Source organism: Triticum dicoccoides, chromosome 4A (assembly GCF_002162155.2).
Source record: "Triticum dicoccoides isolate Atlit2015 ecotype Zavitan chromosome 4A, WEW_v2.0, whole genome shotgun sequence".
NCBI lineage: Eukaryota > Viridiplantae > Streptophyta > Magnoliopsida > Poales > Poaceae > Triticum > Triticum dicoccoides.
In genome coordinates, this window is record NC_041386.1 from 538,043,864 (window position 1) to 538,070,241 (window position 26,378).

The window sequence follows — 26,378 nt, forward strand, 5'->3', positions numbered from 1 at the left end:
AGACACTTCTGGTGCATGTTGCGGTGCCGAGGGCCTCCCCTTTGGAACACGGAATAGTGAGGTGGGTGAGGCATAGTAAGTAACTCTTTCTAAGAAAGTGCCTTTTAAATTACTTACATGCGAAGCAGGAAGGAGGCTGGGGTAATCGGTGATGATAGGTACTTCTGTACCATCATAGCTCGTCTCATAGAATATTCCATCCTCAAGCTCCACAAGTATGTCCAGATCTTGTTCATATCCGGGGTCAAGATCCCGGTTGTGACCCTCCGGCTGAGGGGCAGGGTCATGGATCCCCTCGACAGCCTTTCGCCTTTCCTGTTATGAGTGGATAGGATACTGCCCGTCAAAAATAATTCAGGGAGAGGAGTAAAATAGTAGGGTTAGAGCTTACCCAGCTAGGAGGATTATACCTGGAAAATCCGTCTCGACATTGGAGACGGGTGAACTCCTCCTTCTCCCCTTTATATAGTCTAGCCAATATTTTGGCCATAGTGGCGGGGGTCTTTGGGCCCTTCCGACCGCAGTGTGAGGCGTCGTCTTCCCCATTGTAGTGCCACATGGGTAGCCCTCTGTATTGGAGTGGTTGGACCCCCCGCGCTATGGAGATCGCCATTACCTCGGCTATTGACAATCCGGACTGGGCGAGCATCTTAATCTTGCCCAGTAGCTGACTGACCTCTGCGCTATCCTCTTCCTCGAGGCTCCGAGGACGCCAGCTATGGTGTTTCTTCAACGGAGCACTTGAAAATTCGGAGAGGCCCATTCGGACTGGGTCGGGAAGAGCGACGTCGTCGGTATAGAACAATTCAGAAGGCCACTCTTCGGAAGCCTTCTTCGGCGTGCCGGACAGGTATCCGGTTCCGGCTGTACGCCACACTTTGGCTCCCCCCACTTCGAATATTGACCCTCCTTGATTACGAGGATGAGGCAGAACAGTCTTCTCCATAAATCGAAATGGGCCTCACAGCCCAGGAATAGCTCGCATAGAGCAACATAACCCGCAAAATGCAGGATGGAGGCGGGAGTGAGACTGAGCAGTTGGAGGCCATAATACTCTAGCAGACCTCGGAGGAAGGGATGGATTGGAAATCTGACACCTCTTGACAAGAAGGGGACGAAGCATACTCGTTCCCCCTGGACGGATTGGGGAAGTTCTCCGCTTGAGCCCCGCCATTGAAGGAAGTCATCCCTGCTCGTACGGGGACCAAATCTGTGGGAGAAAGAAAGCCCTGTGTTTGCAGCTTCATCAGCTGACTGTGAGATACAGAACATCTCTCCCAATCACCCTTTTCAGAGTTTTGGGGACGAGAGGAAGAGGTGGGAGTGCTAGCCATGTTGGGGTGGTTCTGCTCTGCAAGCTCTGAGGATTTTTTCCGTGGGATTTGGAATGGATCTGAGATCTATTCTTTTTAAATAGGCACTGATACGTCTCCGACGTATCTATAATTTTTTAATTGTTCCATGCTATATTATATCCTGTTTTGGACATTATTGGGCTTTATTATACATTTTTATATTATTTTTGGGACTAACCTATTAACCGGAGGCCCAACCTAGAATTGTTGTTTTTTTGCCTATTTCAGAGTTTCGCAGAAAAAGAATATCAAACGGAGTCCAAACGGAATGAAACCTTCGGGAACGTGATTTTCAGAATAAATGTGATCCAGAGGACTTGGACCCTACATCAAGACATCAACCAGGAAGGCACGAGGTAGGGGGCGCGCCTACCCCCCCAGGCGCGCCCTCCACCCTCGTGGGGGGCACGTTGCTCCACCGATGTACTCCTTCCTCCTATATATACCTACGTACCCCAAACTACCAGATACGGAGCCAAAACCCTAATTCCACCACCGTAACTTTTTGTATCCACGAGATCCCTTCTTGGGGCCTTTTCCGGAGCTCCGCTGGAGGGGGTATCGATCACGGAGGGCTTCTACATCAACGCCATAGCCTCTCCGATGAAGTGTGAGTAGTTTACTTTAGACCTTCGGGTCCATAGCTATTAGCTAGATGGCTTCTTCTCTCTTTTTGGATCTCAATACAAAGTTCTCCCCCTCTCTTGTGGAGATCTATTCGATGTAATCTTCTTTTGCGGTGTGTTTGTTGAGACCGATGAATTGTGGGTTTATGATCAAGTTTATCTATGAACAATATTTGAATCTTCTCTGAATTCTTTTATGTTTGATTGGTTATCTTTGCAAGTCTCTTCGAATTATCAGTTTGGTTTGGCCTACTAGATTGATCTTTCTTGCAATCAAAGAAGTGCTTAGCTTTGGGTTCAATCTTGCAGTGTCCTTTCCCAGTGACAATAGGGGCAGCAAGGCACATATTGTATCGATGCCAACAAGGATAACAAAATGGGGTTTATATCATATTGCATGAGTTTATCCCTCTACATCATGTCATCTTGCTTAAAGCGTTACTCTGTTCTCTTGAACTTAATACTCTAGATGCATGCTGGATAGCGGTCGATGTGTGGAGTAATAGTAGTAGATGCAGGCAGGAGTCGGTCTACTTGTCTCGGACGTGATTCCTATATACATGATCATACCTAGATATTCTCATAACTATGGTCAATTCTGTCAATTTCTCAACAGTAATTTGTTCACCCACCGTAATACTTATGCTCTCGAGAGAAGCCACTAGTGAAACCTATGGCCCTCGTGTGTATTTTCCATCATATTAATGTTCCAATACTTAGTTATTTCCTTTGCCATTTATTTTACTTGCATCTTTATTTCTCTTTATCATAAAAATACCAAAAATACTATATTATCATATCTATCAGATATCACTTCCGTAAGTGACCATGAAGGGATTGACAACCCCTTTATCGCGTTGGTTGCGAGGAGTTTATTTGTTTGTGTAGGTGCGAGGGACTCGTGCGTGGCCTCCTACTGGATTGATACATTGGTTCTCAAAAACTGAGGGAAATACTTACGCTGCTCTGCTGCATCACCCTTTCCTCTTCAAGGGAAAACCAACGCAGTGCTCAAGAGGTAGCAAGAAGGATTTCTGGCACCGTTGCCGGGGAGTCTACGCAAAAGTCAACATACCAAGTACCCATCACAAACCCTTATCTCCTGCATTACATTATTTGTCATTTGCCTCTCTTTTTCCTATCCCCCCACTTCACCCTTGCCGTTTTATTCGCCTTCTCTTTTCCACTCACCTTTATTCCGCTATGTCAGAATCAAAAAGGGTTGGGGGTTCGCTTCCAATTTTTAGTACTTTGGACAATCCTTCTATTCTCGCTAAACTCATAAATAAAGATGCTATGGAAAGACCTACTGGAGTTATCAATGAGAATCTTAATAATTTTGATGAAGATGATTCCGGAATTTTTCGTTATTTACTTGATGAATCTTTGAAAGATGATTGGGATAGACTATTAAGGATCAGGGCTAGCTATGTGCCTCAATACCAAATTGAAATTTACTTAAAAAGCTTTTATGTTGCCCTACCTTCTTCTTTTAAGCATGTCTTAGATTATATATTTGAAGAATGTTTTCTTGAAGGGGATGATGTAGACACTTATGCAAAGATGAAAGCCATATTTGGGCACCCCATGAATGAGAAAGTTGAATCTACATCTCTTTTGCTCTCTTACCAAAACGAATCTATCAAAGAGATGAAGGCTAGCTTAGTTACAAATTTCCGTAACGTACTTAATATTTATTATACCATTAATAGCCATGTGCTTTATCAAAATATGAAGATTAATTCCATAGATAGCAAGTTTGCTCTTTTCTTCCCTAAAACCAAAGATGGCAATACCTAGATCTATCTTCGCTTTTATGCCTAGCTAGGGGCGTTAAATGATGGCGCTTGTTGGGAGAAAACCCAATTTTATTTTTATTCCTGGCTTTTTGCTCCTGTTTAGTAATAAATAGTTTATCTAGCCTCTTTTTTGGTTGTGTTTTTTGTGTTTAATTAGTGTTTGTGCCAAGTAGAACCGTTGGGAAGACTTGGGGAAAGTCTTTTTAATCTTGCTGTAAAAAACAGAAACTTTAGCGCTCACGAGAATTGCTGTCATTTTTATTTGGAAAGTGTTATTTAGTTAATTCTTTTTTAATATGATTAATAGATAAATTTCTCACGTCCAGAAATTTATTTCAGATTTTTTAGCGTTCCAGATCTTGCGTTAGCTACAGAATACTACAGACTGTTCTGTTTTTGACAGATTCTGTTTTTCGTGTTTTGTTTGCTTATTCTAATGAATCTATGGCTAGTAAAATAGTTTATAAACCATAGAGAAGTTGCCATACAGTAGTTTTAACACCAATATAAATAAATAATGAGTTCATTACAGTACCTTGAAGTGGTGTTTTGTTTTCTTTCGCTAATGGAGCTCACGAGATTTTCTACTTTAAGTTTTGTGTTGTGAAGTTTTCAAGTTTTGGGTAAAGATTTGACGGATTGTGGAACAAGGAATGGCAAGAGCCTAATCTTGGGTATTCCAATGAAACCCCCAAGATAATCTAAGGACACCTAAAAGCCAAAGCTTGGGGATGCCCCGGAAGGCATCCCCTCTTTCGTCTACTTCCATCGGTAACTTTACTTGGAGCTATATTTTTATTTACCACATGATATGTGTTTTGCTTGGAGCGTCTTGTATCATTTGAGTCTTTATTTGTTAGTTTTGCACAATCATCCTTGATATACACACCTTTTGAGAGAGACACACATGATTCGGAAATTGTTAGAATACTCTATGTGCTTCACTTATATCTTTTGAGTTATATAGTTTTGGCTCTAGTGCTTCACTTATATCTTTTAGAGCACGTTGGTGGATTTGTTTTATAGAAACCATTGTTCTCTCATGCTTCACTTAGATTATTTTGAGAGTCCTACAAAATAGTGTGGTAAATTGCTTTAATCATGTTAGGCATTCAAGATTAATAATAAAATTTTCTTATGAGTGTGTTGAATACTATGAGAAGTTTGATACTTGATAATTGTTTTGAGATATGGAGATGGTGATATTAGAGTCATGCTAGTTGAGTAGTTGTGAATTTGAGAAATACTTGTGTTACAGTTTGTGATTCCCGTAGCATGCACGCATGGTGAACAGTTATGTGATGAAGTCGGAGCATGATTTATTTATTGATGGTCTTCCTTATGAGTGGCGGTCGGGGACGAGCGATGGTCTTTTCCAACCAATTTATCCCCCTAGGAGCATGCGCGTAATACTTTGCTTTGATAACTTGTAGATTTTTGCAATAAGTATATGAGTTCTTTATGACTAATGTTGAGTCCATGGATCATACGCACTCTCACCCTTCCACCATTGCTAGCCTCTCTAATACCATGCACCTTTCGCCGGTATCATACACCCACCATATACCTTCCTCAAAACAGCCACCATACCTACCTATCATGGCATTTCCATAGCCATTCCGAGATATATTGCCATGCAACTTACCACCGTTCTGTTTACTACGACATGCTCCATCATTGTCATATTACTTTGCGTGATCATGTAGTTGACATTGTATTCGTGGCAAAGCCACCGTTCATAATTTTGTCATACATGTCACTCTTAATTCATTGCATATCCCGGTACACCGCCGGAGGCATTCACATAGAGTCATATTTTGTTCTAAGTATTGAGTTGTAATTGTTGAGTTGTAAGTAAATAAAAAAAGTGTGATGATCATCATTTTTAGAGCATTGTCCCAAGTGAGGAAAGTATGATGGAGACTATGATTCCCCCACAAGTCGGGATGAGACTCCGGACTAAATAAAAAAAGAGGCCATAAAAAAGAGAAAATGCCCAAATAAAAAATGAGAGAAAAAGAGAGAAGGGACAATGCTACTATCCTTTTACCACACTTGTGCTTCAAAGTAGCACCAAGATCTTCATAGAGAGTCTCCTATGTTATCACTTTCATATACTAGTGGGAATATTTCATTATAGAACTTGGCTTGTATATTCCAATGATGGGATTCCTTAAAATGCCCTAGGTCTTCGTGAGCAAGCGAGTTGGATGCACACCCACTTAGTTTTTTTTGTTGAGCTTTCATATACTTATAGCTCTAGTGCATCCGTTGCATGGCAATCCCTACTCACTCTCATTGATATCTATTAGTGGGCATCGCCATAGCCCGTTGATACGCCTAGTTGATGTGAGACTATCTTCCCCTTTTTGTCTTCTCCACAACCACCATTCTATTCCACCTATAGTGTTATGTCCATGGCTCGCGCTCATGTATTGCGTGAAGATTGAAAGAGTTTGAGAACACTAAAAGCATGAAACAATTGCTTGGCTTGTCATCGGGGTTGTGCATGATTTAAATACTTTGTGTGGTGAAGATGGAGCATAGCCAGGCTATATGATTTTGTAGGGATAACTTTCTTTGGCCATATTATATTGAAGAGACATAATTGCTTAGTTAGTATGGTTGAAGTATTATTATTTCTATGCCAATATTGAACTTTTGTCTTGAATCTTTCGGATCTGAATATTCATACCACAATTAAGAAGAATTATATTGAAATTATGTCAGGTAGCATTCCACATCAAAAATTCTGTTTTTATCATTTACCTACTCGAGGACGAGCAGGAATTAAGCTTGGGATGCTTGATACGTCTCCAATGTATCTATATTTTTTGATTGTTCCATGCTATAGTATATCCTGTTTTGGACATTATTGGGCTTTATTATACACTTTTATATTACTTTTGGGACTAACCTATTAACCAGAGGCCCGGCCCAGAATTGTTGTTTTTTGCCTATTTCAGAGTTTCGAGGATATCAAACGGAGTCCAAACGGAATGAAACCTTCGGGAATGTGATTTTCGGAACAAACGTGATCCAGAGGACTTGGACCCTACGTCAAGACATCAACCAGGAAAGCACGAGGTAGGGGGCGCGCCTACCCCCCTCCCCCAGGCACGCCCTCCACCCTCGTGGGGCCCATGTTGCTCCACCGACGTACTCCTTCCTCCTATATATACCTACGTACCCCCAAACTACCATATACAGAGCCAAACCATAATTCCACCGCCGTAACTTTTTGTATCCACGAGATCCCATCTTGGGGCCTTTTCCGGAGCTCCGCCGGAGGTGGTAACGATCATGGAGGGCTTCTACATCAACACCATAGCCTCTCCGATGAAGTGTGAGTAGTTTACTTCAGACCTTCGGGTCCATAGCTATTAGCTAGATGGCTTCTTCTCTCTTTTTGGATCTCAATACAAAGTTCTCCCCCTCTCTTGTGGAGATCTATTCGATGTAATCTTCTTTTGCGATGTGTTGAGACCTATGAATTGTGGGTTTATGATCAAGTTTATCTATGAACAATATTTGAATCTTCTCTGAATTTTTTATGTATGATTCGTTATCTTTGCAAGTCTCTTCGAATTATCAGTTTGGTTTGGCCTACTAGATTGATCTTTCTTGCAATGGGAGAAGTGCTTAGCTTTGGGTTCAATCTTGCGGTGTCCTTTCCCAGTGACAGCAGGGTAGCAAGGCACGTATTGTATTGTTGCCATCGAGGATAACAAGATGGGGTTTATATCATATTGCATGAAACTATCCCTCTACATCATGTCATCTTGCTTAAAGCGTTACTATGTTCTCTTGAACTTAATACTCTAGATGCATGCTGGATAGCGGTCGATGTGTGGAGTAATAGTAGTAGATGCAGGTAGGAGTCGGTCTACTTGTCTCGGACGTGATGCCTATATACATGATCATACCTAAATATTCTCATAACTATGCTCAATTCTGTCAATTTCTCAACAGTAATTTGTTCGCCCACCGTAATACTTATGCTCTCGAGAGAAGCCACTAGTGAAACCTATGGCCCCCAGGTCTATTTTCCATCATATTAATCTTCCAATACTCAGTTATTTCCTTTGCCATTTATTTTACTTGCACCTTTATTTCTCTTTATCATAAAAATACCAAAAATATTATCTTATCATATCTATCAGATCTCACTTTCATAAGTGACCGTGAAGGGATTGACAACCCCTTTATCGCGTTGGTTGCGCGGAGTTTTTTTGTTTGTGTAGGTGCGAGGGACTCGTGCGTGGCCTCCTACTGGATTGATACCTTGGTTCTCAAAAACTGAGGGAAATACTTACGCTGCTTTGCTGCATCACCCTTTCTTCTTCAAGGGAAAACCAACGCAGTGCTTAACAGGTAGCAGGCACCTTTCTGGTACGGTCAGGGTGGTATACGTAAATATACCCCGACCTCTTGTAGTCACTCGACACGTGGAAGCTAAAGTTAGGAAGGCACGGAAGCCGAGGGGTATGACATTAAATGGAAAGCCAAATACATCACTTTAAAGTCATAGGAGGAGGAACCTGCCTTGCAATGTCAAAGACTATCTGCACACTGGACACCTCGTCATTGAAGTATGGTTCGGGGGCTACTGAGGAAGTCCTGGACTAAGGGTTCCTCGGGCGTCCAACCTATTGGATATGGGCCGGACTGATGGGTCGTGAAGATACAAAGACCGAAGACTCTACCCGTGTCCGGATGGGACTCTCCTTAGCGTGGAAGGCAAGCTTGGCGACCAAATATGAAGATTCATTTCTCTGTAACCAACCTTATGTAACCCTAGATCCCCCCAGTGTTTATATGAACCGAAGGGTTAGGTCCGTAGACATATATCCTCATAATCATAGTCAGACAAGCTAGACTTTTAGGGTTTAGCCATTACAATCTCGTGGTAGATCAACTCTTGTAATACTCATATTCATCAAGATCAATCGAGCAGGAAGTAGGGTATTACCTCCATAGAGAGGGCCCGAACCTGGGTAAGCATTGTGTCCCCCATCTCCTGTTACCATCGATCCTAGACGCACAGTTCGGGACCCCCTACCCGAGATCCGCCAGTTTTGACACCGACACTGATCGATATGGCCTTCAGCGTGGTCGTTGGCTTGGGCTCGGGCACAGGCCGGCATGACTACAACCTCAAGCTCAACGCCTTAGGTAGCCTGATGTGGCTGCAGTGCAAGCCCTGCAATGCCAAGCAGCCACAATGCGCCCCCATGTTCGAACCAAAGGCCTCGTCCACCTTCCAACAGGTTGCCGGCACGAGCCAGATTTGCCACCTGCCGTACCCCATGGAGCCCGCTGGCAGCAGTGCGCCTTACACCTATCCGGTGAGCATGACATATCGGTGCACGGCTTCGTGGCCTTGGACAACCTCACTATGGGTCCAGAGTCCATGAAGGAATTCATCTTCGGGTGCGCACACTCGGCCGAGCACTTCAACAGCGAGCGCACCTTCGCAAGTGATAACCCACAAGTATAGGGGATCGCAACAGCTTTCGAGGGTAGAGTATTCAACCCAAATTTATTGATTCGACACAATGGGGAGCCAAAGAATATTCTCAAGTATTAGCAGCTGAGTTGTCAATTCAACCACACCTGGAAACTTAGTATCTGCAGCAAAGTGTTTAGTAGCAAAGTAATACGATAGTGGTGATAACAGTAACAAAAGAGTAATGAAAGCAAAGTAATATTTTTGGTATTATGTAGTGATTGTAACAATAGCAACGGGAAAGTAAATAAGCGTAAACCAGTATATGGAAAGCTCGTAGGCAATGGATCAGTGATGTATAATTATGCCGGATGTGGTTCATCATGTAACAGTCATAACATAGGGCGACACAGAACTAGCTCCAATTCATCAATGTAATGTAGGCATGTATTCCGAATATAGTCATACATGCTTATGGAAAAGAACTTGCGTGACATCTTTTGTCCTACCCTCCCGTGGCAGCGGGGTCCTAATGGAAACTAAGGGATATTAAGGCCTCCTTTTAATAGAGAACCGGAACAAAGCATTGGCACATAGTGAATACATGAACTCCTCAAACTATGGTCATCACCGGTAAGTATCCCGATTATTGTCATTTCGGGGTTAACGGATCATAACACATAATACGTGACTATAGACTTGCAAGATAGGATCAAGAACTCTCATATATTGATGAAAACATAATAGGTTCAGATCTGAAATCATGGCACTCGGGCCCTAGTGACAAGCATTAAGCATAGCAAAGTCATAGCAACATCAATCTCAGAACATAGTTGATACTAGGGATCAAGCCCTAACAAAACTTACTCGATTACATGATAAATCTCATCCAACCCATCACCGTCCAGCAAGCCTACGATGGAATTACTCACGCACGGCGGTGAGCATCATGAAATTGGTGATGGAGGATGGTTGATGATGACGACGGCGACGAATCCCCCTCTCTGGAGCCCCGAACGGACTCCAGATCAGCCCTCCCAAGAGGTTTTAGGGCTTGGCGGCGGCTCCGTATTATAAAACGCGATGAAATCTTCTCTCCTATTTTTTCTCCCCGAATGCAGATATATAGAGTTGGAGTTGGAGTCGGGAGATCTCCAGGGGGGCCACAAGGTAGGGGGGCACGCCCTAGGGGGGCGCCCCCCACCCTCGTGGCTAGGGTGTGGGCCCCCTGGTCTTCATCTTTGGTGAGGATTTTTATTATTTATTGTAAGATATTCCGTGGAGTTTCAGGTCATTCCGAGAACTTTTGTTTTCTGCACATAAAACAACATCATGGTGATTCTGCTAAAAACAGCGTCAGTCCGGGTTAGTTCCATTCAAATCATACAAGTTAGAGTCGAAAACAAGGGCAAAAGTGTTTGGGAAAGTAGATACAACGGAGATGTATCAACTCCCCCAAGCTTAAACCCTTGCTTGTCCTCAAGCAATTCAGTTGACAAACTGAAAGAAATAAAGAAAATCTTTTACAAACTCTGTTTGCTCTTGTTGATATAAATATGTCAAGCTAGCATTCAAGTTTTCAGCAAAGATTATAACTAACCACATTTGCAATAATTCTCATGTCTCATGATTACCCATATCAATAGCATAATCAACTAGCAAGCCATAATAATAAATCTCGGATGACAACACTTTCTCAAAACAATCATAATATGATATAACAAGATGGTATCTCGCTAGCCCTTTCTGAGACCGCAAAACATAAATGCAGAGCACCTTTAAAGATCAAGGATTGACTAGACATTGTAATTCATGGTAAAAGAGATCCAATCATAGTCACAGCCAATATAAATTAACAGTGATGAATGCAAATGGCAGCTGCGCTCTCCAGCTAGTGCTTTTAATAAGAGGGTGATGACTCAACATAAAAGTAAATACATAGGCCCTTCGCAGAGGCAAGCAGGGATTTGTAGAGGTGCCAGAGCTCGGTTTTGAAATAGAGATGAATAATATTTTGAGCGGTATACTTTCATTGTCAACATAACAACCAAGAGATGGCGATATCTTCCATGCTACACACATTATAGGCGGTTCCCAAACAGAATGGTAAAGTTTATACTCCCCCTCCACCAACAAACATCAATCCATGGCTTGCTCGAAACAACGAGTGCCTCCAACTAACAACAGTCCCAGGGGGAGTTTTGTTTTGAAATTTTTTTGATTTAGTTTGCATAAAGCATGGGAATGGGCATCCCGGTGACCAGCCATTTTCTCGTGAGTGAGGAGCTGAGTCCACTCCTCTTGAGAATAACCCGCCTAGCATGGAAGATACAGACAGCCTAGTTGATACATGAGCTATTAGAGCATACAAAACAGGATGATTATTTGAAGGTTTAGAGTTTGGCACATACAAATTTACTTGGAACGGCAGGTAGATACCGCATATAGGAAGGTATAGTGGACTAATCTGGAATAACTTTGGGGTTTAAGGGATTGGATGCACAAGCAGTATTCCCGCTTAGTACAGGTGAAGGCTGGCAAAAGACTAGGAAGCGACCAACTAGAGAGCGACAACAACCATGTACATGCATTAAAATTAATAAACATTGGATGCAATCATGAGTAGGATATAATCCACCATGAACATAAATATCGTGAAGGCTATGTTGATTTGTTTCAACTACATGCGTGAACATGTGCCAAGTCAAGTCACTTAAATCATTCAAAGGAGGATACCACCCCATCATACCACATCATAACCATCTCAATAGCATGTTGGCACGCAAGGTAAACCATTATAACTCATAGCTAATCAAGCATGGCACAAGAAACTATGATCTCTAATTGTCATTGCGAACATGTTTATTCATAACAAGCTGAATCAAGAACGATGAACTCGTCATATTTACAAAAACAAAAGAGGTCGAGTTCATACCAGCTTTTCTCATCTCAGTCAGTCCATCATATATCATCATAATTGCCTTTCACTTGCACGACCGAACGATGTGAATAATAATAAGAGTGCACGTGCATTGGACTAAGCTGGAATTTGCGAGCATTCAATAAACAGGCAAAGACAAAGCAATATGGGCTCTTGGTTAAATCAACAATAAAGCATATAAGAGCCACTTCAACAATTTAATCATGGTCTTCTCCTCCTGACCCCCAAAGAAAAGAAAAGAAATAAAACTATTTACACGGGAAAGATCCCTACAAGCAAAATAAGAACGGGAAATATTTTTGGGTTTTCTTTTTAATTATTACTATAACAAGAAAAGTAAAATACTACTATTTTTTGTTTTTTCTTAAGGTTTATCAAACACACAAGAAGAAAGCATAAAAGGAGATAAACTAGCATGAATGATACAATGAAAAAGTATGAACACCAACATCTAGCAATGAGTGTGTGTGAACATAAATGTAATGTCGGTGAGAAATACGTACTCCCCCAAGCTTAGGCTTTTGGCCTAAGTTGGTCTATGGCCACGGCTGGCCTGGCTGATATTGTCACAGCCCTAGAATTGTTTGCAATAGTTGCATAAGAGAGCATCCATGCATCATGTCTAAATTCTGAAAGTTGAATTGAGGTTAGTTGAAACCCTCGAAATCACTTCAGAAATAATCAACATTAAAAATCTTTTCAAATGAGTCCAAGGAAATGTTCCTGTTATCCTGTAAAAATATTGGCAAGACGTAAAATTCAAACCAATATTTTTGGAGTCTCAGAAATATTTATTTTGGGCATTTGAAATTAATTCAATAACTATTTGAATTGGATATATATTTATTATATAAGAAATATATGTTCAATAATTCTGAAAATTGTTGTGTGGCTTTGGATAAGACCATTTAGCTCACACAATTATTTTCATGAAGTTTCAACAAACAGAATAGAAGAGAGAGAGAGAGAGAGAGAGAGAGAGAGAGAGAGTTTACCTGGCAGCCCACTCACCTGGCCCAACTCCTCTAGCCGGCCCAGCTGACTGGCCACGCCAGTCGTCCTCCTCCTCGAGCCAGAAGGACGAGCACGTGCACGCGCCCGAGAGTGCCACGCCACCAGGGCGTCTGCCTATGTCCCCAGGCCAGCTCGACACCACAGCCGACCTCCTTGGTGCCGTCCCGATCGCTCTGACTCTCTCACTCTCCCCCCTGCTCTGTCCCTCGCCTCTCCCGCTATGGCCAATTCGCCCGCGAGCTCGCTGCCGTCGCCCGCATAGCTATCGTCTCCCCTTCGCCTCCTCGAAGTTCCTGCGAGCTCCGCGTCGACGCCCCGACCTCCTCGATGAGCCACATGCCGCCAGACGCGCTCCACTGCCTCCACCGAGCTCCTCCTCACCGTTCGGTTGCCGGAGATCCCCCTCGTCACCGCGCTCAGCTTCGGCCACCTCCGAGCTCACCGTTTGCTCCACTGCAACCTTTGTGGGCTTCCGCGTCGATTCCCCCCTCTCCTCTGGCTCTTTTGCCTCCGCTAACGCCTTTGCCATCGCGACCAGGAGCTTGGCTCCGCCGACCATGCCGCCGCCGTGGCCACCGTCACCTAGAGCCACAACTGAGCGTGTTATAGCGCTCAGCGCATCACCAGGTGCCCGTAGCACCCCTCCGTGGCCCCTGCCATGCAGTATAACACCAACCCCGAGCACACCTACACGCCAGCCACCGCCGCGAGCTCTATTCCGGCGAGCTCCAGCCACCCCAGCTGCTCCCACTTGCCCAGTTGGATGCGTGCGTTCGCCAGCTCCACGTAGATGCCCTCCACATTGCATTTGGTCACCGGAAATGCAAACCCGAGGCTCGACGCCGCGACTGGCCTCGCCAACGTCAAGTCGCCAGTGGGGTCGACCCACTTTGACCACAACTGGGCCCCCCTGTGTCGATGACATGTGGGGCCGGCCTCTGACTAGAGTTAGTTTAGGTTTTAATTAGTCCTAATTACCACTTTTAGAGGTTAATCACCTCGCTAACTAACTCTGTATCACTGACATGTGGGCACATGCCCTAATTAAGTTAGGTTAGTATTTAACTTAGCACTAACTAATAGAGTTAGTTTGTTGTGTCACTGACCTATGGGTCCCATAGGTCAGGGTTGACCTGGCTGACTCCATTGACCTGCTGACCTCAACATAATGTCATGCTGACGCCGTATTTGTTTCTGGGATTTTATATAAATCTTAAATGATTTATTATTTTTAGAAAATGCCCAAAACTTCCAAAAATCATAGAAATTCAACCGTAACTCATAATGAAATAATTTATATATGAAAAATTATCAGAAAAATTCAAGGAATCCATCTGTACCATTTTCATGCATGTTTGAACAATGTTTGTCCTCTGTTTTGGACAAAACAAATAAAGGGCATTTAAATAATCATATATGGTGTTGGAATTTGAATCATGTATTCAAACCAACTTCATTTAAATCATAGCTAGATGCATTAGCTCAAATCACAGCATATTGCCATGGCATGATCATGCATCATATTGTGGCATTGCATTGATTGTGTTCTTTCTTAGTTGCCGGTGTTTGTCCCCTCTCGGTAGACGTGTACTGATGACGAGAACGATGACACCCATGAAGTGTGTTCCTCTTCAGAAGGGTCAGGTAAGCAAAAAACCCTTGTTCATTCCGATACAATCCCACTCTCTCGCTCTTGCTCTCTTTTACTGCTTTAGGACAACAACGATTCAACTGTTACATGTTGCGGTAGTTGAACCCCTTTCCTCTGCATGACCTGTCATTGCCACAGTAAATAGATGAAACCCACTAGCATGAGTAGGAGTTGTTTGCGCCTTGATGTGCCTACTCATTCATGCTTGTTGTCATGCCTGCTACTGCTTAGAGTTGAGTCAGGTCTGATTCATCGGGGATGAATTGGAATGGTGTTCAACATGTCCTACTGTGTGTGAGCTAAGTGTGTGAACACGATTTGGTAAGGTAGCGGTGAGAGGCCATGTAGGAGTACATGATGGGTTGTCTCATTGCAGCCGTTCTCAAGAACTGAGTTCTATGTTTGTGATCCATGAACAGTTACTACCACACATTGGGTTCCGGTAACTCGGCCCCTCTCGGCTTATTAATCAACTCGATCTCTGTCTAGGAGTTGCAACTAGTTTCTGGTGTTTGTAGGTAGTATTAGTAGTCTACCAAGTGGCACCCAGTACATGTGGGCTTGGGACAGACTAGGCACAGTGGCACGGTGTACCAAGTGGCACCCGGATGTTGGGCTTGGGAACCCTGCACACATCGTTTGGGGCCGTGAGCGACACCCCGGCTGGATCTCCTTGCGGATGGAACCCGAATAGGCGATAAACCTGGACGAGAGACTTGTGTGGTTAGTCAGGTTGTGGCTGACTCCCTCGCCAGGCTTCCGCTTGAAGGTTGCCGAGGTACATGATGTGTACATGGTGGTAAGTGGCGAGAGCGTGTGTGAAGAAGTACACCCCTGCAGGGTTATCATTATCTATTCGAATAGCCGGATTCCTCGGATATGGAAACTTGGACCCGTTGCATAGTTCATAGACAAGTGAAAGTGGATACTCTAAAATGCGCAAGATAAGCATGAGTGCTATGGATGGCCTTCTCGTAGGGAGACGGGAGCGGATCCATAATGGTGTATTGGAATGGTTAATATATGGACTCGTGTGCGTCATCTCAAAAGAGTTACTTGCAGTCATAGTTTAGGATAGCCATTGAGTCAAAGCTGGCTTGCTGCAGTCAAACTCCACCTCCCCCCTTTGTTGATACTGATGCATATGTAGCTAGTTCTGATGTAAGTCTTGCTGGGTACATTTGTACTCATGTTTGCCTATTTTATGTTTTGTAGAGAGACGTCAGTCTCGCTAGTAGTTTTGTGTGGACTTCGACGTTTAGCTTGAAACCTCAGCTACGATCTTGTGCCCTCGGCAGGATCTGGTAGATAGTCAGGCTTCTCAGCCTTCTTCATTTGTAGATGTCTGTACTCAGACAAGTTAAGCTTCCACCTGTGCTTGTTGCTTGTATGCTCTGAATGTTGGGTCATGAGACCCATGTTTTTCATATCTCGCTCCTCGGAGCCTAATGAATAAATACTTTGAGTCGTAGAGTTTTGTTGTGATGCCATGTTGTATTTACACATATTGAGCATATTGTGTGTATGATTGAAATGCTTGGTATGTGTGGGATCCGACAACCTAGTTGTTTATCCTTGGTAGCCTCTCTTATGGGGAAATGTAGTCTTGTGCTTCCATGAGCCATAGTAGTCCGCTATAGCCCGGGTTCTCTGTCACCGGAGTCCTGCTAGCCCAGCACTACTGCTCCGGAACACTTGACTGGCCGGCATGTGATTCACTTCGTTCCTGTGTCTGTCCCTTCGGGGAAATGTCATGCGGTGACATCCGGAGTCCTGCCTAGCCTGCTACAGCCCGGTTCACCGGAGTCCTGTTAGCCCAGTGCTACAGCCCGGATTCACACGCTGCTGACCGACATGCTCGATGTTGATTCATGCATGCCTGTCTCCGTAAGTTAGTGCCACTTTGGGTTCACGACTAGTCATGTCGGCCGGGGTTCTCTATCATATGGATGCCAGCAACACTATCATATACGTGAGCCGAAAGGCGCAAACGGTCCCGGGCCATGGTAAGGCGACACCTGTCGGAATACTGTGTGTGAGGCCGCAAAGTGATATGAGGTGTTACCGGCTAGATCGATGTGACTTGGAATCGGGGTCCTAACAGCTTTGGTATCATAGCCTGACTGCCTGTAGGATTACCAAGCCAAGCTAGTCGAAGTTGTGTCTAGAAATGCTTTACTTATATAAGGGAATTGATTGTGGATGGGACGTAAGGCTCTTTTTACTCCTTATCCTCATGACTTTCTGATCTGACTCATCTTATCTTTTCTACGGGGTTAATAACTAGGCTTCTCTTCTATCTCTCAGGATGATGCGTTACTAAACCATAGTTGCCTAGGATTGTTGAGTTCAAGCCTCATTTCAGTTCCTACTACTTCCATATGTTCATAGCTCGCCTCAGAACCTTGAGTTTGTGATGTTGAGTGGTTATGCCACCATTTTTGCAGGTTGTCTCAAATCTTTTAAGCAATTACATCTGTTATGTTGTCTGAGTCATCCCAGGTTTCTAAACACTCTGATGCATTTGCAAAATCCTTTCCCTTTGGTTTCGGTGTTCCTTTAGGCCAGGTTAAGCACACTAATCTATGGGTTGAGGTAATTTATTGCCTCGACATGTATGTTGGAGGATTTATTATGACACTAAGGTATCTTAGAGTTAGTAATCTAGCCATGTTTGGTGTTCCCAGTGTGATGATTCTGGCCCCCATTCTCAAAAGCATCTCATGATGTTATTTAGTTAGTAGGTATTCTACTCCTGGGTTTTGAACCCGAGATTCGCCCTACTTCATGTTGTTAGTATTTGCTAATTCCCTTAAGATATTAGTAACCTTGTGATAGTCCTCGAGGTCTGTGGTATGTCGTTCTTCCAATACCATGAGCCAATATGGCAGAAGTTCTTTTGCACCAAAAGATCACAACCAGAGTGCTCTTGATGAGTTCTTCATTCATAATTGTGATTCTGCCAGTTCTACCTTTCTGCATGGGTTATCCGGAAGAAATATGTTGAACTCGTTCGACATACTAATCTATGCATCCACAACTCAGAAAGTTATATGTTCCTTTGAGCTGTCCCCCTTCAGTTATATTCCGACCTTCATCTATCAATTGATAGTCAAGAGTATGTGAGCATTCGTTCATCGGTGCCTATTATTCTTGTGGTCCGTCAAGCCATTCTAGTTCAGAATGACTAGGAGAAACAAACTCCAGTACCTCATCCATTTCTAGGATTGGGTCAAAGTAGTTGTATTCCACAGATCAAAATGGCAATGCGGTTTTTGTTCTGTTCTACCTTGGAGTATTACCATCTTTATATCAAGAATATCATGGCAATTGCACACCATCCTATGAACTCTTGATACAGTGGTACTTCTCGCCATCATTTTTCACTCCTCGGTCCCCATGTTGTTGCAACCAGAATGACGATGAGTGAATTATGATGTGTGAAATGAATACTACTAGCAACTCCGTTTCTTGGTAGCTAATGGACAATAATTTCATCCTTAGCGTGTTGGTTATTGAATCATCATCCTAAGATTGATCGTGCTACCTAGTCCTTATTTCTGGTGCACTCTTTGATCCATGAGTTAGGATTGTGTCAATCCCTCTCTCTTTTGATCGCATCGTCTTGCCCTGAAAAGCAAGATTGTTCTCGAGCTTAGTAACATATCGGTGGTTCGTGATTTTCTGAATACCCTCTCGGAAGTATCACCAGGCTATTCCCTGACCACTATGTTGAGCTCGTGATCAAGTTGGTTCCTTGTAACGACCCCTTCTCCAAGAATCTGTGTTAGGTACCCCTGAGCTAGTTGGATAAGCTAAACAATAACTTGGAGAGTTGGAAGATGAAAGCTTGTCCCACTTAGTTCATTTTCAAAGGGATATCCTTGTGTTCGTGTGGTTGTTGAAGAAAGATGATTGCTTCATCGGTTGGTCCCTGTGATCAGTTGTTGGACCTATCGTCTTGCCCCAAACCTTGATTTGAGTGTGGGGCATCGTCAAATCAAATCGGCCAACGATGACATTAGGACTTCAATTCGATTGATTCTTAACAAATTAGTATTTTAAATTTGTGAGGGCTGTTCTCTCTATATAAGAAATAGTTGATTAAGAATATATAGTGAATTCTTGGGCAACTGCGTAAATTTATGGAATCACTTACTTTACTATATCTTTTTTTGCATAGAATTTTTTTGCATAGAAAAAAGAAGGGGAATATTGATATATATTAGAGGGTATTGATATATATTATGATCTGATGTGCTTTCTTGGTATCCTAAATATAATATTAATACTTCAAGTTGCTGAGTTGAGAAAGAGATGGTTGAATCAAAAGAATTCCTTTTTTGAAGTTCAATTTTTATCAGAGGACAATATGAATATTATACCTTGTTTCATTAAAACACTCACGGGGTTATATGATATATCGGGTCGAAAAGATTCTGGAGGATCCTCATGATTAGGTATTCTTTTTCCCCAGATCGTAGCATTACGTATTTCTTGGTGAGTGTTTTATTGTAAGACCACTATGTGGTCATGCTTGTCTTGGACAACATGTTCACATGTGTGTAGCAGAACCAGCTCATGTTTTGGAGCTTGCTATCGTAGTTCATCTCCCGAGAGTCTCGCAACGTTATCTCGTCGACTTGTGTTGCAACCTTTCTTTTCTAGACATGTTGTCTGAAAAAAATCATGTTACCAGCCAGATCTGAATCTCAGGCAGATATGATGGCTGGAACATTTCCAAGATCTATGATGTAGGTCCCGACAAGATTGATGTTTTGGCCGACACACCTAGTCGGAAGATCTATCATGGTAGTATCTTGAATGAGCAATTCGACCATCTTCTCCATGAGGATTCGGTATGACTTATTCCACAAGTTGTTCCTTATGGATTTTTGTGCTCCCGAAGTCCGACCTTTGCTTGATGGCCATGTTGATGCTTTTAAGCATTTACCGTTGTACCTAGTACATCAAGGAGAACATTAGAAGCGGAGTGCTAAATGTCTCTCGGTCGATCATCCAGATTTTCTTCTTTGGCATTGCTAAGGAAAAATCTGAGAAAGTGATGTCCTACTTGCATCTGCATCCTCCATCATCGTTCATCATGGTAGTATGATGTGTTGCCAGGATCCTCGGCACGGATGTTGGTGAAACCTTGATGAATACGGAAATGCTCAACTTCTTGAGAGCACGCTCAGTCACTAGGTTATATCCTTGGTATCAATTGGAATGTGCCTTCCGTTGCCGAGTTGTCCTATAACCCTAGTTTCCTCTCCAATCTGAGTATGCCATTCTTTCAAATTCATTCAAACGATCAATTGTGATTTTCCTTAGGCTGGTATAGAGAGTTTCAATGATCTCTGTATCAAAAGTAATTCTTTTTGCCACTTAAGGGAATAATTCTACGAGCCACCTTCCCTAAGGTGTCTCGTTATGGTATCATGGCAACTCAAATCCTCGCTACCTTGACAACCGTTCACCACCCTTTCAGGTGTGGAATTCTTGTCTACCTAGTGAACCCTCAACATCTGTTCCACTCCATCCCTCTAGATATGTGTTTTGTGTCTAATCTTGAGAGATGTTCCTACATCTCACCCCATAGGTTAATCGTGAGTTGTTGATCTTCGAGAAGATCGATTTCGGTAGAGTCTCTTTCCGTCATCATCATGTTGGACGAAGATCTCGAAAGCAAAGACGTCAAGATCAATTGTAGCAATGAATCAACATCTCCGAGAAGGGCAATTGGATCATGAAGATCATGTCTGCTTTGTGTTCCCTCTGTCTTCTTACCTCATGTCTTGAATCTCGGGACGAGATTCTTGTTTAGTGGGGGTGAGTTTTCACAGCCCTAGAATTGTTTGCAATAGTTGCATAAGAGAGCATCCATGCATCATGTCTAAATTCTGAAAGTTGAATTGAGGTTAGTTGAAACCCTCAAAATCACTTCAGAAATAATCAACATTAAAAATCTTTTCAAATGAGTCCAAGGAAATGTTCCTGTTATCTTGTAAAAATATTGGCAAGAGGTAAAATTCAAACCAATATTTTTGGAGTCTCAGAAATATTTATTTTGGGCATTTAAAATTAATTCAATAACTATTTGAATTGGATATATATTTATTATATAAGAAATATATGTTCAATAATTCTGAAAATTGTTGTGTGGCTTTGGATAAGACCATTTAGCTCACACAATTATTTTCATGAAGTTTCAAATTGATTTGGTATATAGATCAAATCAAAACAAACAGAATAGAAGAGAGAGAGATAGAGAGAGTTCACCTGGCATCCCACTTACCTGGCCCAACTCCTCTAGCCGGCCCAGCCGACTGGCCATGCCAGTCGTCCTCCTCCTCGAGCCAGAAGGACGAGCACGCGCGCGCCCGAGAGCGCCACGCCACCAGGGCGTCTGCCTGTGTCCCTAGGCCAGCTCAACACCGCGGCTGACCTCCTCGGTGCCGTCCCGATCGCTCTGACTCTCTCACTCCCCCCTGCTCTGTCCCTCGCATCTCCCGCCATGGCCGATTCACCCACGAGCTTGCTGTCGTTGCCCACGTAGCTATTGCCTCCCCCTCGCCTCCTCGAAGTTCCTGCGAGCTCCACGTCGACGCCCCGACCTCCTCGATGAGCCACACGCCCCCGGACGCGCTCCACTGCCTCCATAGAGCTCCTCCTCACCGTTCGGTCGCCGGAGATCCCCCTCGTAACCGCGCTCAGCTCCGGCCAGCTCCGAGCTCGCCGTTCGCTCCACTGCAACCTTTGTGAGCTTCCGCGTCGATTCCCCCCTCTCCTCTGGCTCTTTTGTCTCCGCTAACGCTTTTGCCGTCGCGGCCGGGAGCTTGGCTCCGCCGGCCATGCCGCTGCCATGGCCACCGTCACCTAGAACCGCAATCGAGCGCGTCATAGCGCTCAGCACATCAACAGGTGCCCGTAGCACCTCTCCGTGGCCCCTGTCGTGTAGTATAACACCGACCCCGAGCACACCCGCCCGCCGCCCGCCGCCGCGAGCTCTATTCCGGCAAGCTCCGGCCACCCCAGCTGCACCCACTTGCCCCGTTGGATGCGCGCGTTCGCCACCTCCGCGTAGATGCCCTCCGCATTGCATTTGGTCACGGGAAATGGAAACCCGAGGCTCGCCGCCGCGACTGGCCTCGCCGGCACCAAGTCGCCGGTGGGGTTGACCCACTTTGACCATGACTCGGCCCCCCTGTGTCGATGACATGTGGGGCCGGCCTCTGACTAGAGTTAGTTTAGGTCTTAATTAGTCCTAATTACCACTGTTAGAGGTTAATCACCTCGCTAACTAACTCTGTATCACTCACATGTGGGTCCATGCCCTAATTAAGTTAGGTTAATATTTAACTTAGCACTAACTAACAGAGTTAGTTTGTTGTGTCACTGACCTGTGGGTCCCATAGGTCAGGGTTGACCTGGCTGACTCCGTTGACCTGCTGAACTTAGCCTGATGTCATGCTGACGCAGTATTTGTTTCTGGGATTTTATATAAATCTTAAATGATTTATTTTTTCAGAAAATGCCCAAAACTTCCAAAAATCATAGAAATTCAACCGTAACTCAGAATGAAATAATTTATATATGAAAAATTATCAGAAAAATTCAAGGAATCCATCTGTACCATTTTCATGCATGTTTGAACAATGTTTGTCCTCTGTTTTGGACAAAACAAATAAAGGGCATTTAAATAATCATATATGGTGTTGGAATTTGAATCATGTATTCAAACCAACTTCATTTAAATCATAGCTAGATGCATTAGCTCAAATCACAGCATATTGCCATGTCATGATCATGCATCATAGTGTGGCATTGCATTGATTGTGTTCTTTCTTAGTTGCCGGTGTTTGTCCCCTCTCGGTAGACGTGTACCGACGATGAGAACGATGACACCGATGAAGTGTGCTCCTCTTCAGAATTGTGAGGCAAGCAAAACCCCCTTGTTCATTCCGATACAATCCCACTCTCTCGCTCTTGCTCTCTTTTACTGGATTAGGACAACAATGATTCAACTGTTACATGATGCGGTAGTTGAACCCCTTTCCTCTGCATGACCTGTCATTGCCACAGTAAATAGATGAAACCCACTAGCATGAGTAGGAGTTGTTTGAGCCCTGATGTGCCTACTCATTCATGCTTGTTGTCATGCCTGCTACTGCTTAGAGTTGAGTCAGGTCTGATTCATCGGGGATGAATTGGGGGTGTTGAACATGTCCTACTGTGTGAGCTAAGTGTGTGAACACGATTTGGTGAAGGTGGCGGTGAGAGGCCATGTAGGAGTACATGGTGGGTTGTCTCATTGTAGCCGTTCTCAGGAACTAAGTTCTGTGTTTGTGATCCATGAACAGTTACTACCACACATTGGGTTCCGGTAACTCGGCCCCTCTCAGCTTATTAATCAACTCGATCTCTGTCCAGGAGTTGCAACTAGTTTCTAGTGTTTGTAGGTAGTGTTAGTAGTCTACCAAATGGCACCCGGTACAGGTGGGCTTGGGACAGAGTAGGCACAGTGGCACGGTGTACCAAGTGGCACCCGGATGGTGGGCTTGGGAACCCTGCACACATCATTTGGGGCTGTGAGCGACACCCCAGCCGGATCTCCTTGCGGATGGAACCAGAATAGGCGATAAACCTAGACGAGAGACTTGTGTGGTTAGTCAGGCCGTGGCCGACTCCCTCGCCAGGCTTCCGCTTGAAGGTTGCCGAGGTACACGACGTGTACATGGTGGTAAGTGGCGAGAGCATGCATGAAGAAGTACACCCCTGCAGGGTTAGCATTATCTATTCGAATAGTCAGATTCCTCGGATATGGAAACTTGGACCCTGATGGAGTCCTGGATTAGGGGGTGTTCGGGTAGCCGGACTATACCTTCAGCCGGACTCCTGGACTATGAAGATACAAGATTGAAGACTTCGTCCCGTGTCCGGAGGGGACTTTCCTTGGCGTGGAAGGCAAGCTTGGCGATGCGGATATTCAAGATCTCCCACCATTGTAACCGACTCTATGTAACCCTAACACTATCTGGTGTCTATATAAACCGGAGGGTTGTAGTCCGTAGGCAATCAACTCCATATACAACAATCATACCATAGGCTAGCTTCTAGGGTTTAGCCTCCTTGATCTCGTGGTAGATCTACTCTTGTACTACCCATATCATCAATATTAATCAAGCAGGACGTAGGGTTTTACCTCCATCAAGAGGGCCCGAACCTGGGTAAAACATCGTGTTCCCTGCCTCCTGTTACCATCCGGCCTAGACGCACAGTTCGGGACCCCCTACCCGAGATCCGCCGGTTTTGACACCGACATTGGTGCTTTCATTGAGAGTTCCTCTGTGTCATCGCCTTTAGGCCCGATGGCTCCTTTGATCATCAACAACGATACGGTCCAGGGTGAGACTCTTCTCCCCGGACAGATCTTCGTCTTCGGCGGCTTCGCTCTGCGGGCCAATTCACTCGGCCACCTGGAGCAGATCGAAAGCTACGCCCCTGGCCATCAAGTCAGGTTTGGAAGCTTAAACTACACGGCTGACATCCGCGGAGACTTGATCTTCGACGGGTTCGAGCCACGGCCAAGCGCGCCACACTATCTCGAGGGGCATGATCTAGCTCTGCCTCCGGACAGTGTCCTGGAGGCCGCACACGCATCGGTTCCGACCCCTAACTCGGAGCCTATTGCGCCAATCGAGGATGAGCGGTTGGACGTCACCTCGGGGGCTTCGATCTCAAAGGCGATCGAGCCGAACGCTAGCCCCGCACTCTACATGATCCGTGACTCCGAGGATCCGGACTCCTTTCCGAACTCCGAACCCCCTGCGCCCCTGCCAATCGAATCCGATTGGGCGCCGATAATAGAGTTCACCGTCGCAGACATCTTTTAGCACTCGCCTTGTGGCGATATCCTGAACTCTCTCAAGTCTCTCTCCTTATCAGGAGAGCCATGGCCGAACTACGGTCAGCGAGGATAGGATACGGACAATGAAGAAATTCAAAGCCCACCCACCACCCACTTGGTAGCCACTGTCGACAATTTAAACGACGTGCTCAACTTCGACTCCGGAGACATCGACAGCATGGATGACGATGCAGGAGATACCGATGAACCAATGCCCATAGGGCATTGGACAGCCACCTCATCTCACGATGTGTACATGGTGGATACCCCTAAAGGAAGCGACAACGAGGAAAAAGGGGATGGGACGGGAGATCGACCCCCCGAAAAGCAATCAAAGCGTCAGCGTAAACACCGACCCAAGCCCCGCCTCGACAAAAACCCAGCCATAGAGAAGGACGAGCCGGTAGACGACGAGCAGGCCTTAGAGCAACCGTCCGAACATGGCAACATGGATAGAGAAACCGAACATCCCTCCTCCGGTGAAAACGGCATTCCGGACGACCTCACGCTGAATAAACCTATGGAGCAGAAGAATCTCCACGAGAGGCTCGTTGCAACTGCACGCAGCCTAAAAAAGCAGAAGCGGAAGCTAAAAACAGCAGAAGATGCACTCCGGATTAGATGGATCAAAGTAATCAATACCACAGATAAGTACGGCGACAGTCGCCGCACTAAAAGCTATCCGAAAAGAAAGCTACTGCCTGAATTCGACGAAGAGGCCCTAGAGCCCTCGCATTCAAAAAATGAAAAAGCCACATGGTCGGATAGACGACCCCATAAAGCGGCAAGCGGCGTCGCACCTAAATCGGCATGCGACCCACTTAAGGATTCGCATCATGGCCCAGTCAGGTCCATTTATGGGCCAAGAAAGCAAGCTCTTGTAAGCAACGCTATGAAGCCATCATCAGAATCTGGCACACCCAAATACAGGGGCGCCGCACACCCCCTATGTTTCACCAATGAGGTCCTGGACTATGAATTCCCAAAGGGATTCAAACCCGTAAACATAGAGGCATATGATGGAACAACAGACCCTAGAGTTTGGATCGAGGATTATATCCTCCACATACACATGGCTAGAGGAGATGATCTCCACGCCATAAAATATCTACCCCTTAAGCTTAAAGGGCCAGCCCGACATTGGCTTAAAAGCCTTCCCGAAAACACAATTGGAAGATAGGAAGAGCTCGAGGATGCTTTCCGAGCAAACTTTCAAGGGACCTATGTCCGCCCTCCGGATGCAGACGATTTTAGTCACATAACTCAACAACCCGGAGAATCAGCTCAGCAGTTCTGGAATAGATTCCTCACTAAAAAGAATCAGATAGTCGACTGTCCGGACGCCGAAGCCTTAGCAGCTTTCAGGCATAACGTCTGAGACGAATGGCTCGCCAGACACCTCGGCCAAGAAAAGCCAAGAACAATGGCCGCACTAACAAGCCTCATGACCCGCTTTTGTGCAGGGGAGGACAGCTGGTTGGCAAGGTGCAGCCCCAGCGACCCAAGTACACCCAAAACTAGGGATGGAAACGGAAAACCACGACGCAACAAGGACCATCGCTGGACTAAGGACAAAAGTCCGAAGAGCACGGCAGTCAATGCCGGATTCAAAGGCTCACGACAAAATCAGGAA

General features: G+C 44.8%; 1 protein-coding gene across 1 annotated transcript in view; it reads left to right on the forward strand.

Moving 5' to 3' along the window:
• Positions 1-8,879: 8,879 nt before the first annotated feature.
• LOC119283617 (aspartyl protease family protein 2-like) overlaps positions 8,880-26,378 on the forward strand; it is a 55,147-nt gene continuing 37,648 nt past the window's right edge. The window contains exon 1 of the mRNA XM_037563087.1: positions 8,880-9,128. Within this exon, the coding sequence (XP_037418984.1) occupies positions 8,880-9,128 (249 nt within the window). The remainder of the gene's footprint in view (positions 9,129-26,378) is intronic.